The sequence below is a fragment of the Brachyistius frenatus genome, unplaced genomic scaffold (genome assembly GCF_029030835.1).
Source record: "Brachyistius frenatus isolate BFR_SWC_R1_liver_20210118 unplaced genomic scaffold, ASM2903083v1 Contig_15, whole genome shotgun sequence".
NCBI lineage: Eukaryota > Metazoa > Chordata > Actinopteri > Embiotocidae > Brachyistius > Brachyistius frenatus.
This window is the reverse complement of record NW_027210614.1, coordinates 2,890,112-2,902,500: the sequence shown is the minus strand read 5'-3', so window position 1 is coordinate 2,902,500 and position 12,389 is coordinate 2,890,112. Positions and strand designations below refer to the sequence as shown.

At 45.7% G+C, this 12,389-nt stretch overlaps 2 protein-coding genes across 5 annotated transcripts in view; both read left to right on the top strand.

Annotated features, from left to right (window-relative positions):
• gse1b (Gse1 coiled-coil protein b) overlaps positions 1 to 12,389 on the top strand; it is a 175,715-nt gene that overhangs the window by 141,644 nt on the left and 21,682 nt on the right. For 3 of the 4 annotated variants that reach the window (XM_069693620.1, XM_069693621.1, XM_069693623.1), the window contains one exon: positions 4,893 to 5,090. In XM_069693620.1, coding sequence (XP_069549721.1) covers positions 4,893 to 5,090 — 198 coding nt within the window. Of the gene's footprint in view, positions 1 to 2,484; positions 2,675 to 4,892; positions 5,091 to 12,389 lie in introns of those variants that run through there. The other variant, XM_069693622.1, reaches the window with a different exon arrangement.
• Positions 668 to 12,389, top strand: part of dbndd1 (dysbindin domain containing 1) — a 191,637-nt gene continuing 179,915 nt past the window's right edge. Inside the window, exon 1 of the mRNA XM_069693630.1 lies at positions 668 to 680. The gene's annotated coding sequence lies outside the window, so the exon portion shown is untranslated. The remainder of the gene's footprint in view (positions 681 to 12,389) is intronic.

The window sequence follows — 12,389 nt, the reverse complement described above, 5'->3', positions numbered from 1 at the left end:
ACTCTTTTAACCCCTTGTGTTGTCAGCAAAATGTTTTAACCCTTGCTGCAATGCCAAAAGATCTAAACCAGTCATATCTCTTAAGCGCTTTCCATTTAGGTGCGTAACCTTGCTAGTAGTGGCAGCCTTTGTCATTTTCATGAGCCACCACAATATATTTTAAGTCCATATCACTTTTGTGTATCACTTGATGCAAGGGCTGTGTCATACTGCATGCTCTGACAGAAGACTCCCCTGATTAACTGTGAGACAATGCCATCTGCTGGAGGTTTGAATAATGTTGGGCCACAGATTACCTAAATACTGAGTGGGCTGTAACTGAGTGATGTTGAGAAGTGGAGGCAGGCTCACTTATCTGGAAATTCATAAGACATTACTCACCCTGGGTTGCTTAGATCATACTGTTCCTCATTACTTACTCTGAAAAGAGAGCCCTCACTTGTATTCCTTGTGTTTTACCAGTTTAGAAAGCAATTTGGAAACAGAGTAGAGAAAGCTCTTTCTGTCTTGTGTCCACACACATAACTGTAACACAATTGATTTCCCCTTAGTCCTATTGTACATGTTTTAGTAATGTTTTGTAGTAACGTTTTACCCATGTTATTCTCTACATATGACGTGATACTAAAAATGCCACTCATCATTCTCCTTCGTCAAGCGTTTTAAAGTGTGAATATAAGGTCTCTGCAATTTCTTGAAAAGCTGGACTCCTATTTTTGTATTTTGCCTTTACTGGACAAGAGCCAGCGGAGAGTGGACAGGAAATATGGGCAGAGAGATGGAGGGATAACATGCAAAAAAGCTAGTCCTGAACAAGGGAAATTGTTTACCCCTTGGCCAAAAGGATTCCCCATGAGTTATGCTTCTGAGTACCAGCAGAGGGAGACCGAACAAGCCATATTTTGGGGAAAGCTATGTAAGCATCTGCAGCCCCCCTGAATAGATCATATCATGGCAGGATAGAGAGTCACTCTATCCTGCCATGATATGATCTATTTTCAAAAGCAGCAGAGTGATCTTTATGATGTTAGTCAAGAAAGCGGTGGAAGAGAGACACAAGGACATTTTTAACATAGAATTTCCCTCTGAGGGATTAATAAAGTATCTATCTATCTATCTAGAGTGTGGCAGGCAGTCCTGTGTTTTCTGTGGAGACGGACCCTGGCCTGAGGAACAGAAAGGAGGTTTCCGAGCAGTGGCCTGTGGAACAGTTCTGACCACCCTGTGGCTTTACCCTGAAGATTATCTCTCTCTCTCTCCCTGTCATCACCCTTGCACACTTACTCCTTTGCTGTTCTGAGAAAAATAGCAAGTGCAGGAAGGAGGAAATGACTAAAGAAACAACTCATTCACACCCCTGCAATGACAGCAGAACAGACAGAGGGGAAGTCAAGCCTGCACTTTTACCTCTTTCCTGAGTCCTCCACCTCCAGACCACTGTTAGACATAAGTCACCTCCCCGCTGATAACAGTTCCTAGTAATTGTTTTATGTGCCTGTGTTTGTCTACTGTAAAGGTTACACTTCACATATTCATTTTTGGTATGACTTCCTTGTTGGTGTAAAATGGTAAAGGTTGATTTAGAGAGAAGGATTTCCTTTTGTGTTTTGTTTTGGACACAGCTGCTTTACTTTCACTTAACTTTTTAATGAGGATTTTCAGGTGTGAAAGAACAATGGTGCTAATAAAGCTAACTCAATTGAATTTAAGCAGATAGTCCAACACAAAAGGTTTTCTCTCTTGTGCTGCAGGGCCTCCTGACACAGGCCAGGACTTGTTCTGTTTCTTTCTCTTAAGTTCTTTCTGTTTTTCTTTTCTTTTCTTTGTCTCAAGAAGGATGGGGCGCCTACCTGCTCCTCTTCCATCCATGTATACATACACACACACAGTTACATGCCAGACACTCCCCAGGATTGGGGTCAGATGTTGTGACCAGCTGAGCACCCTCATCCTCATCCTCCTCCTCCTCCTCCTCCTCCTGCTCCTGCTCCTGCTCCTCCTCTCCTCTCCTCTCCTCTCCTCTCCTCTCCTCCTCTCCTCTCCTCCTCTCCTCTCCTCTCCTCTCCTCTACTCTACTCTACTCTACTCTACTCTACTCTACTCTCTCTACTCTACTCTCCTCCCCTCCCCCTCCTTCAATTCGCCTTGGCAGGGCATGCATGCCTGTGTCTGTTATCTACAAATGGCTGAGGAATTATAGGTTGAGAGGGGAGGAGGGGGAGGAGTGAGGGAGAGTGTGAGGAGGGGGGTGGAAGTGAGGGAAAGGGGGGGGTGAGGTCATGTGACATCTCAGCAGCTGCTAGCCTAAGAATTTCTGTTTTCTCACTTAGAGCTAGAGCAAGGAGGGGAGAGATAGGCAGCGTGTGTGGTGTGTTGCTTTGTTAGATAAGCTCTAAACGGTCTTTGTGAGCTGCAGTGCTAGAGACAGGAAGGCAGGCAGGCAGGGAGGGAGGGAGGGAGAGGGTGGACGGGCAAGAGGAGATAGATAGACGGAGGGCGAGAGAGAGAGAGAGAGAGAGAGAGAGAGAGAGAGAGAGAGAGAGAGAGAGAGAGAGAGAGAGAGAGGAGCAGGAAGATGGTGCATGTCCTGTTGGTAGCTGCCGGTGCGTTCTGGGCTGGGCTCAACATGAAGATGCAGCCATGGGGGATCCAGGCGGCTCCACTCCTTTGTGCAGTAAGGAGCTTCGGCCACGCTTTTAATCTATGAAGGGGGGGGGGGTTCATGAACTGCTGCCAGACCTCAGGATGTGTGCCTCTGTGTGTATATTTGTCAAGCTGTGTGCTTGTCTGTCTCTTCTTTCACTGTGTTACTGGCATGTGTTAGTGTTTGTAGTACTGTGGTTTTACATGTGCGGTTGATATAGTCCTCAGATACAATGTGCTCTGCCTCTACAGTATGTTAGTTTTGCAAAAAGTTCCTTGTTTATATCTTTTACTCTCTTCAGACTTTTTCTGACTTTCTCCAAAGAGGGAGGAACAATACTCTATTGTCTTGACAAAGTCACATTATTGGACTGGGACTGGACTGTGTTTTTGCTTGTTTGCCAGTCTATCAACTGCGGGTGTTGTTCAGCAGTCGTTGTTGTTGATTCCGTTATTAATTGTTTGCTGGGTTCATTCAAAGTGCACTAGGTAACTGGGAGGTTACAGGCAGGACAAACTCAAGAGGTGTTGGGAATGCTATTCACTTTCTCACGCCTGACTTGCCACTGTGTGTCCACTCAAATACACGCCACACACACACACACACACACACACACACACACACACACACACACACACACACACACACACACACACACACACACACACACACACACACACACACACACACACACACACAGTGCTATGCCTCTGCTCACTTCTCAGGAGGGAACATGATCTTTTTATAGCCATCTCAGCCCCTGGGGTAAACCCGGATATAACTCTTACTTATTTAATTGTGCTATTGATATACTGTTAGTAAGCAACTGTCATTTCAGTGTGTCTCTGTCTTAGATGTCGGTGTGTAAGCTGGAAGTTTACTTTGAATGTTGATTTAAGGACAATTCTGAACAATCCCCAGCCTGTGTGTACAGTTTAGTGTAATGGTTAATACGTCTGACACACACACACACACACACACACACACACACACACACACACACACACACACACACACACACACACACACACACACACACACACACACACACACACACACACTAGTCTGAATTTACACTGTCCTCTGATCCATCCTTAGTGTGTGTGTGTGTGTGTGTGTGTGTGTGTGTGTGTGTGTGTGTGTGTGTGTGTGTGTGTGTGTGTGTGTGTGTGTGTGTGTGTTGCCTGAGCATGTAAGGCTATCAGACTCTGCTCTGGCATTTAGGCATTCCACTGACCAAGGGGCTGTCAACATGGTGTCATTTTTCAACACACACATACACAGGAAGGAAAAGGACAGCCGTCTTGGCCCTGCTCACCCTTTCTGCCCCTTCAACCACCACAGAGTGCCTACAATGTGAGCCCAGAAGGCCACATAAATTCACTGTTTATATTCGTTTCTGTTTGCTCATCTCTTTGCATCTTTGCATGTTCATATGTGGCATTAACTTTTCATCTTCTGTCAGTTGACCTAATGGTTTATATAATTATATCAATGCTCTGTAAGTCTCAGATCCCTTGACTTAAGAAATCCTCAAATTCCTTCAAAACTGTTCAAAATTTATAAATATCTTTCAAACATCACAGTTTCTCTCATCTTACAGTTGTTAAAATTATCTTTTTTCCTGATTAGAGAAGGATCTTTGTAGCACATCCTCGGCAGCATTAATTGGATCAAGCTTAATATAAATTGGACACTTTTTCTTAAATTATATAGTTGTGAGAGAGCCAGTGAGTTGCTAATTTGTTACAATTTAACAGGGATCACACTTGATGTGTTTACGCTGAATTTGTTAACATGTATAGCACTGTAACATATCACCCCTGTAATGTTGGAGCATGCTCAGTAGATTTGTTGTGTAAACTGTGTGACCATGGACCTTTGGCAGACACACAGTCGACTGCAGCTTTTTGAGCAGAGGAAGGGTGACCCGCCCTCCTAACCTCTCACCTCTGACCCTAAGCCATACAACCAAAGCCCCTCTGCCCCTCTGCCCCGCACACCACCAATCCTCATCTGCCCCAGCTGTCACAAATCCAGCACCAAGCTCTGCCCTGACTGTCTCTGTGCCTTATTCTGTTCGCATATATTTGCATTGGTCTTTGCACAATTAATGCAATATATGTGTTTGTATTTGGGAGGTATTTTTAATAACTCATGTCCTCACGACTCAAGCTTTTTTGCTTTTGTTAACGCAGTATTGATCATTAATACTTTCCCATTCTCCACCCTTTTTGTCCATTTGTAGGCATGAGCCATGAGCCAAAGTCACCATCGTTAGGAATGATCTCCACGGCGACCCGTACCACGGCGACAGTCAGCCCCCTTACCCCGTCGCCTCTAAACGGCTCCATCGTAGCCAATGGAAGCCCAGCTGCCCAGTCAGCTCACTCTGGATTTGCTGCAGCCCTCCGTAAACTGGCAAAACAGGCTGAAGAACCCCGAGGTAAAGCCACCCACTGTCAGCATGCACTGTCGAGTTGATCTCAATGCTAGTTACATTAGGAAGAGCACTTACATTACAGAAAGAATGATGGCAACTTTTGGACTTTTGTGCATTATACTTTGTGGGCCTGGCTGAGGTCACTATTCTGAAGATTTCCATAGAAAAATGTACTGAAAAGAAGTTGTTAAGTTTATGTTTTTGGATGGCAGCAGTTTGGTTGCACAATTAATGAAGAAAATAGTAACAGTATCTCAGTTTGCAATACCTGACTAGTATGAATTTATAGACAGATCATTTAGTGTTTTTGCAAACGTGAACATTTCCTGTTGTGTTTTTGTGAAATGAAGTATTAAGATTTACTTTAGCTGGAATTGTTACATCTTACAAAGTCATAGAATGAACTTATGGTTTAGAGCTTGCAGATTGGTTTTATATGTTCTCATGATTATTCTTTTTTTGGGGGGGAGCATTGTCAGGGAGGCTGTTGCTCAGTCGGTAGAGTGGGTTGCATGTTAATCAGAAGGTTGGTGGTTCGATCCCAGCTCCTCCTGTCCACATGCCTAAGTATCCTTGAGCAAGATACTGAACCCTAAAAAAATTTTCTCCTGATGGTGTACCATCAGTGTGTTGTAAGCCGCTTTGGATAAAAGCGTCAGCTAAATGTAATTGTCAAATTGCACAATATTTTGTAAACATGTTATATCAAACTCTCTAGAACTGTAGAGCTGTATCAAATCTGAATCTTGTTCTGCTGATTCATACGTGAACTTGATGGATGACGTGTTGTGTACGTTCTGTAGGATGTGTGGTTGCGTATTTTGTCTTTTTGCGTTTATGTAGTGTGTGTGTGTGTGTGTAGCCGGATTGGGGAGTTCATATACGTGCCTCCATGTACACTCCAAGGCCAATATGTATAGCCGTGCAGAGCTGCTAATAGCAATAAGTGATATCAACACAGGATTGAATTAGTTGGTGTCCCTGGAGATGCGGGTATGAAGAGGAACCACTCTAGCTGACCCACTTAATGCGCTGTGTGTGAGTCCACGTACACTTGGGTGTGCTTGTCAGAGTGCGTTTCTTGGCTCTCCAGTTCCCCATCAGACATACATCCTTGTCAGTGGCTACATACAAGAAACGCCCAGTAGATTTCCCATCTCTCTGAGCTCTACCCTGCGGCTGTATGAATATGATGTAAGCACCAGGTGATTAAGTTACAAGTTACTCACCTTACCTTTTAACCGTCTGAACTATCCCTAAAACATAATTTCTAAAACATCCATCTAAATATTTTTGCGTAGGTGTTCAGGGAGAGATTTGTAAGTTCCTGGCAGCTGTTTCCTGTTGGTTTGGCAAATGCAAAACTTTTCTCTAAATGACATATACATACATGCAAGTAATTTCCTAGCTCATGCACCCAATTGTCGCTTAATTATGAATACAAAAATGTACAAACAAGCATATAAAGCAGAATCGACACATGCGGGCCTCAGTAGGGAGATTGTCATTGTGGACCTTATGTATAATTGTGTATGTGTGTGTACATATTCATGTGTGACTCTATGCTTTGGCTCCAGAGAGGCCCAGCTACCCCAGCTGTCCACCCTTACTCTGCTCTGGCTCTGGCTCTTAAATCAGATGGTCCCCTCCTTCCTGGTTGTCCCTGGACACCTTGCTCCCCAGCCCGCTGCAGTCTGGGACCCATAACCCTGCAGATGATTTATTACCCACATAGAGAGAACATTCAGACCCAACATCTCCTCACCTCCTTCTCAGGCCTTTTACTCTTCATCTCTCCTCACTCCTTCAACCAGCCCTATTTCTCTCTCTCTCTCTCTCTCTCTCTCTCTCTCTCTCTCTCTCTCTCTCTCTCTCTCTCTCTCTATTACTCCATCAAACACAAAAATCTACTCTACAAAAATGAGTCCTGTATTTTCATTTTATTGTAGAGATACCTTTATTTGAATTTTCCCTTCTTATTTCTGTTGCATGCCTTGTTTTCCCATTTTTTTTTTTTTTTTTTTTTTTTTAGCTCAGATGCAGCTATAGAGAAGACATGGATAGCATTCTCTCAGTCTTGCTTTTTGTTAATTTGATATTTACAGTGGAGATAGACAGGAAATATGTTTCCCCAGAGAGTAAAGGATTGACAAAGGTCCAGCCAGCTGGGAATCAAACCAGGGACTCACTGCTCAGAGCATATGCACTATAACCACTTGGCTATCAGGTTGCCCAGACATGCTTTTTAATACTTCATCTTTTTCCCGTTTCATTGTGTAAAAAGGTGAGAACACGTGTGCGCGATCCAATTTGTAATTCACAATCTACCAAAGCAGAGAGCTCCTGTCTGTATCTGTATCATACAAACAGACACCAGATTCTGTCTGATGAAGCTTTACCACCTTTTTATTATTTGCTATTTTTTTTTTTTTTAGGCCTGCTGCCTGTTCTGCTTGGTAGGTAGCAATGTGTGGGTGAGTCAGCCGTCAGGAATAAGGGGCGACTGCCAGTGTTGGGAGCACCGGCTCCAGGGTGGGCAGAGACACACGGGGCACCTGGAGCTCAAGACACTTCTCTGTCTGCAGACCCTGTATTTATAGGCGACACACACACACACCCAAACACCCCCTCACATGCAAACAGTTGTCTTTGCAACTGTGCAAGCCTCGAGATTTCTTTGCATGCTGCAGCCTGCTGGCCTTTCATTACCTTTTGACTCAACCTCTCTTTTTCTCTGGTTGATTCTTTTGAGGTGAGTAGGGCAGTATATATCAGGTGCCATGACTCATTGTCCTAAGGACTTGAGGAATTAGTTAGGTTTGAGCACTAGCATCACTGCCACCGGCTGCTGAACTGATTTAAGACCCTAAGCACGGCTGCTGTTTATATACACACCCACACACACAGACACATACATCGTCACTTGTCTGTGGTGAGTATAATGAATAGCTCTGTGTACTGAGTGCTGCGCTGAAGAGGGGAGGTGATGGATAATGAGTATCAGAGCAGCATAAAGGACACGCTCTCATCCAATGTACACTTGCATGAAAAGACACTATGCAAGCAAACACACGCTGACTCAAAAAGGCAGACCTGCTGACATTTGATTAATTAGGCAGATCTGGGTTTAATCCGCTGAGTTGTTTCTTCTCACTCTCTCTTCGACACCTAAACGCCACAAGAGTTTCATGACAGCGTTCATACCAAGTGTAGTACACTGCCTGGAGAGAGAATGAAGAGAGGGAGAATAAAGGAATACAAGATAGATGGAACGAACTGGCTGGAAAAAAGAGGAACAGGAAGTAATTAGTAGATTTGTGAAAACCTGAGGTGTTGGTCAGATTGTGTGTATCTGTATGTGAGTGTGTTTGTATGTGTGTGGCCTGAGGCTTCCCTTGTTTCTGGGAGCCCAGAGCATGCTGGGACAGCGGGGCAGTGTGTCTCTGACCTCTCCATCTGGCGCCTGCCTGGAGCTCACACAGCCTTGCTGTGCTCAGTGCATGCCTCTCTCTCTCTCTCTCTCTCTCTCTCTCTGTGTCTCTGTGTGTGTGTGTGTGTGTGTGTGTGTGTGTGTGTGTGTGTGTGTGTGTGTGTGTGTGTGTGTGTGTGTGTGTGTGTGTGTGTGTGTGTTTCTCAAAGGCAAAACCCTTCAGGCCTTGAGTGTCCCTGAAACACTCACAAACAAGCTCATTTGCTTTCCCCTTCCCTTTCTGTCTCCATTTTCACAGCAACCTTACACCTCTCATGACTCTGTTCAGTAGTGAGGTAGCATTTAAGAATAATATACAGTTTGTACAGTCAGCAGAAGGCACAGAGGACTGCTCCTCTTATTTCCATCCGCCATCTTGTAAGGTCTTCCTTTCTCTCACTGGCACAGCAACACACACTGTGTGCCTCTCCCCTCCCCCAACTCAGTGATGCAGATTACAGGCTTTGTGTTGTGTTGTCAGTGCATGGCCAAGACTGTAGTAGCAGGTGTGTGCAGTGTTTGTGTGCATCAGTGTGTTTGTGTGGTGCACGTGTTGAGGCTTGTGCAAGTGGAGTGCGTGCTAGTGGGGTGGCATATGGATGCAGGGTTGGCTGGGCACTGCTATGCACACCAGGTGTGAAATGGACTGTTTAATTAAGTGCTGATGTTGTTGTAATGCATGCTGGGAGGGAAGAGGGTGGAGGAGGAGGAGGTGTGGGGGTGAGGTGGGGCGGGGTGGGATGTGATGGGTGGCAGGGTGGAGGAGAGCAGCTTCTGTCTGGCAAGGCTGTCTATGTTTGGCTGTTTCGACAGAGGTGCGTTGGTGGCAGAGGATCCTTGGTGGCAGAGGATGGTGGCAGAGGATCGAAGGCGGCAGTTTGGCACCACTAACACATTTTTGTGTGGTGTTGTCTTCCTGTCAAGGCTCCAGACACTCTCAGGGATTCACTGTTATAGCTGCTGAACTCCGCCAGTAAGCGATGGGGCCTACTGAAGAGCTGTGGCAACTCTTTTGGGGCTTTTTCATTGGGTCAGTAGCCGAAGTGTGAGTGCCATCTACACAGGGACTCTGGCCATAGCCTCTGACCACAGCTTGGTTTGTTTGTTTATTGCTGCTGTTGATTGTATCTTTTGTGCATGTGTGCTTGGGCATGTGTGGCTCAGCTTGAGCGGTCAAGTGTGGAGGCAGTCTGGGAGAGTGGGACTGGTAATAGAGGAGGCGATAGAGAAAGGAGCTTCACATTAATCACACACAGCTTGGGACTAAGACAGCCTTCTCTCTCTCTCTCTTTTCCTTGCTCTTTCCATCTCTCTCTACCTTTCCCCCCTCTTGTTCTGCAGCCCCCTCCCGACCCCATCATCACAGCACACACACACACACACACACACACACACACACACACACACACACACACACACACACACACACACACACACACACACACACACACACACACACACACACACCCCTACACGACAAGCAAGTGACAATCAGTACTACTAATGAAGTGCAGGTTGAGAGCTGATGAGCCTATTTTAGACTCTGGGGACAAAGGCTTCAATCCTCCTCCTCTTGCTCCCTACAGGGCCAGCATGTGTGGCCATCTTCTCTGTATAGATGGAAGGGGAGGAGCATATGGCAGAAATGACACCAGGTTGGTGCCAGTCACATTCCTTGTATATATAATTTTTTCTCCTATCACATGGCAGTATGATATGAGGGAGGGGCGAAGAGACACACTGGTATGGAAATTGAAGGAGGGGGGGATGAAAATTGTAGGAAAGGAAATCTTTGAGGAGGCTTGATGAAAGAAAGAGGCTCATGGACACACATGACTGTCTGTGGTTAAAGCAGGAGGATTAAGGGAAGCATGCACAGTTGAACCCATACAAGCATGAAGCCACTCTCTCAGACATCTCCAGGAGCCATTACTGGCTGTATATATTGTAAATGTGTTTATGAAAATTGGACACCGGAGACAGATCTACGTCTGGTTGGCAGAGTCTGGTTGGCAGGCACTGCGTGTTTGATGAACAGAGGAAATTGAAGGAAGGTGTATGAAGAGGTGGTGGGTGGATGGTGTGTGTGTGTGTGTGTGTGTGTGTGTGTGTGTGTGTGTGTGTGTGTGTGTGTGTGTGTGTGTGTGTGTGTGTGTGTGTGTGTGAGTGATACGCATCAAGAAAGGATGCCTAGAAGTGTACACAGATTGTTAGTGCTACAAGAAGAGATTGAAGCCCTTGGTAGACGGCCCTTGTCTCTCGTTTTTCCTTCTTCCCTTCACCTGCTCCTCTTCCTGCTCTCTTAATTATTTAGTCTGCCCTGCCTCTTCTCTCGTCTGCTCTGCCTTTACATGGAAAAGGAGGAGGAAGAAGAGGAGGAGATGGGGTGAGAGAGATAGATGGAGTAGGTCTGTTGCTTAGCAGTTCAGAATCACTGTGATCACCCCCCACCACCACCTTGTCCCTCCCTCCAGCTTTATTTGTTCCCCCATCCTTGTGTATGCATGTTGTGAGTGTGTGTGAGATGAGTGAATAGGCTGTGACAGTAGAGCTGTATTAAGTGTAGCTCCATTCCCCAGGCTGAGTGGGCTGCTATTGATTGTCCTAGTCTTGCAGGGGAGAGTAATGGCTCTCTGAGGTGAGGGGGGAGGATTAGGCCACTAATTGCCATTGTGCAGACAAGATATGACTGCCCCCTCAGTATCCCCCACCACCCACTCACCCATCTGCACCCCTTATCTCTCTGCTTTCCTTTCCGCTCCAGCTCTTGCCTCACCTCGCACCTCTTTTGCACTCTCACTCGCTGTATTTATTTTTCCCAATCACTCCCCATCTCCTGTCATTTTTCATTTTCATGTCTCACCTCACACGTATCATCACCATCTTTTACTCACACATCTTTTTCTTTATGACCCCCCCCCCTCCTCATGTCACCGCCGTTGACAGTCTTACCCCCACTCACATAGATTTTCAGATTTTCCCCGAGACATCAGCTCACTGCCATTATTGATTATTTCCATTATTTAGTGGTAGTAGTAAGATTGAAGTGTTTAAGATCGTTCAATATCTTGACAGCACCTACCTTAAGCTGACGCTGTCTGTTGAAATGGCGGTTGAGTGTAGGTTTGTGTTTTTTGTTCTGATGCTGATAATTGGAGCGAAGGCAGACCTGAAACTGGCCTGAGGTTTCACCCCTCTGTTGTGTTTATTACATGGCTGCATGTGAGCACGTTGATGCACAAAAGCACACTACCTGCACCCTCACAGATGAGCACACATGCTGTCCTTTTTGCAGCACCAAAGTACGTGTCCCATTGAGAGGGTTGTGACCCAGTTTGACTGTGTAATACCGTGCTCACTCTGAGCGGAGGAGACATACAGTACACTGCACTGTCAGGAGAAGAGGCGGAGGCAAGCAGAAAAAAAGAGGAAACATAGAGACAACACACAGGTTAAAACACTGGAGAGCCAAGATGGAAAAATACAGAAAAGAAGGGAAGACATGAGGATACATTTTTTTTTTTTTTTTAAAGACAGAAGGGAAAAGACAGTCGATTTGGTTGAGAGGAACAGAAGGTGTAGCTTGCATGGGGGGAGGTGAAATTGTGAGGTTGGCAAGATGAAATTGCTTGATGTACATACGTGAATTTGAGCATATCATATGAGAGCTTTGGAACTGGAGAGAGCGAAAGCGAGATGTGTGGAAAGCGAGGCATGTGACCAGACCATGACCCTGCACTACAGGGTTTCCCTGGAGGGCTTTGTTAATGTGGCACAGCTACAGCGCAGTGGAGAAGCTCATTGGGCCAGCTTCTCACCACCTGCTGTGGCTG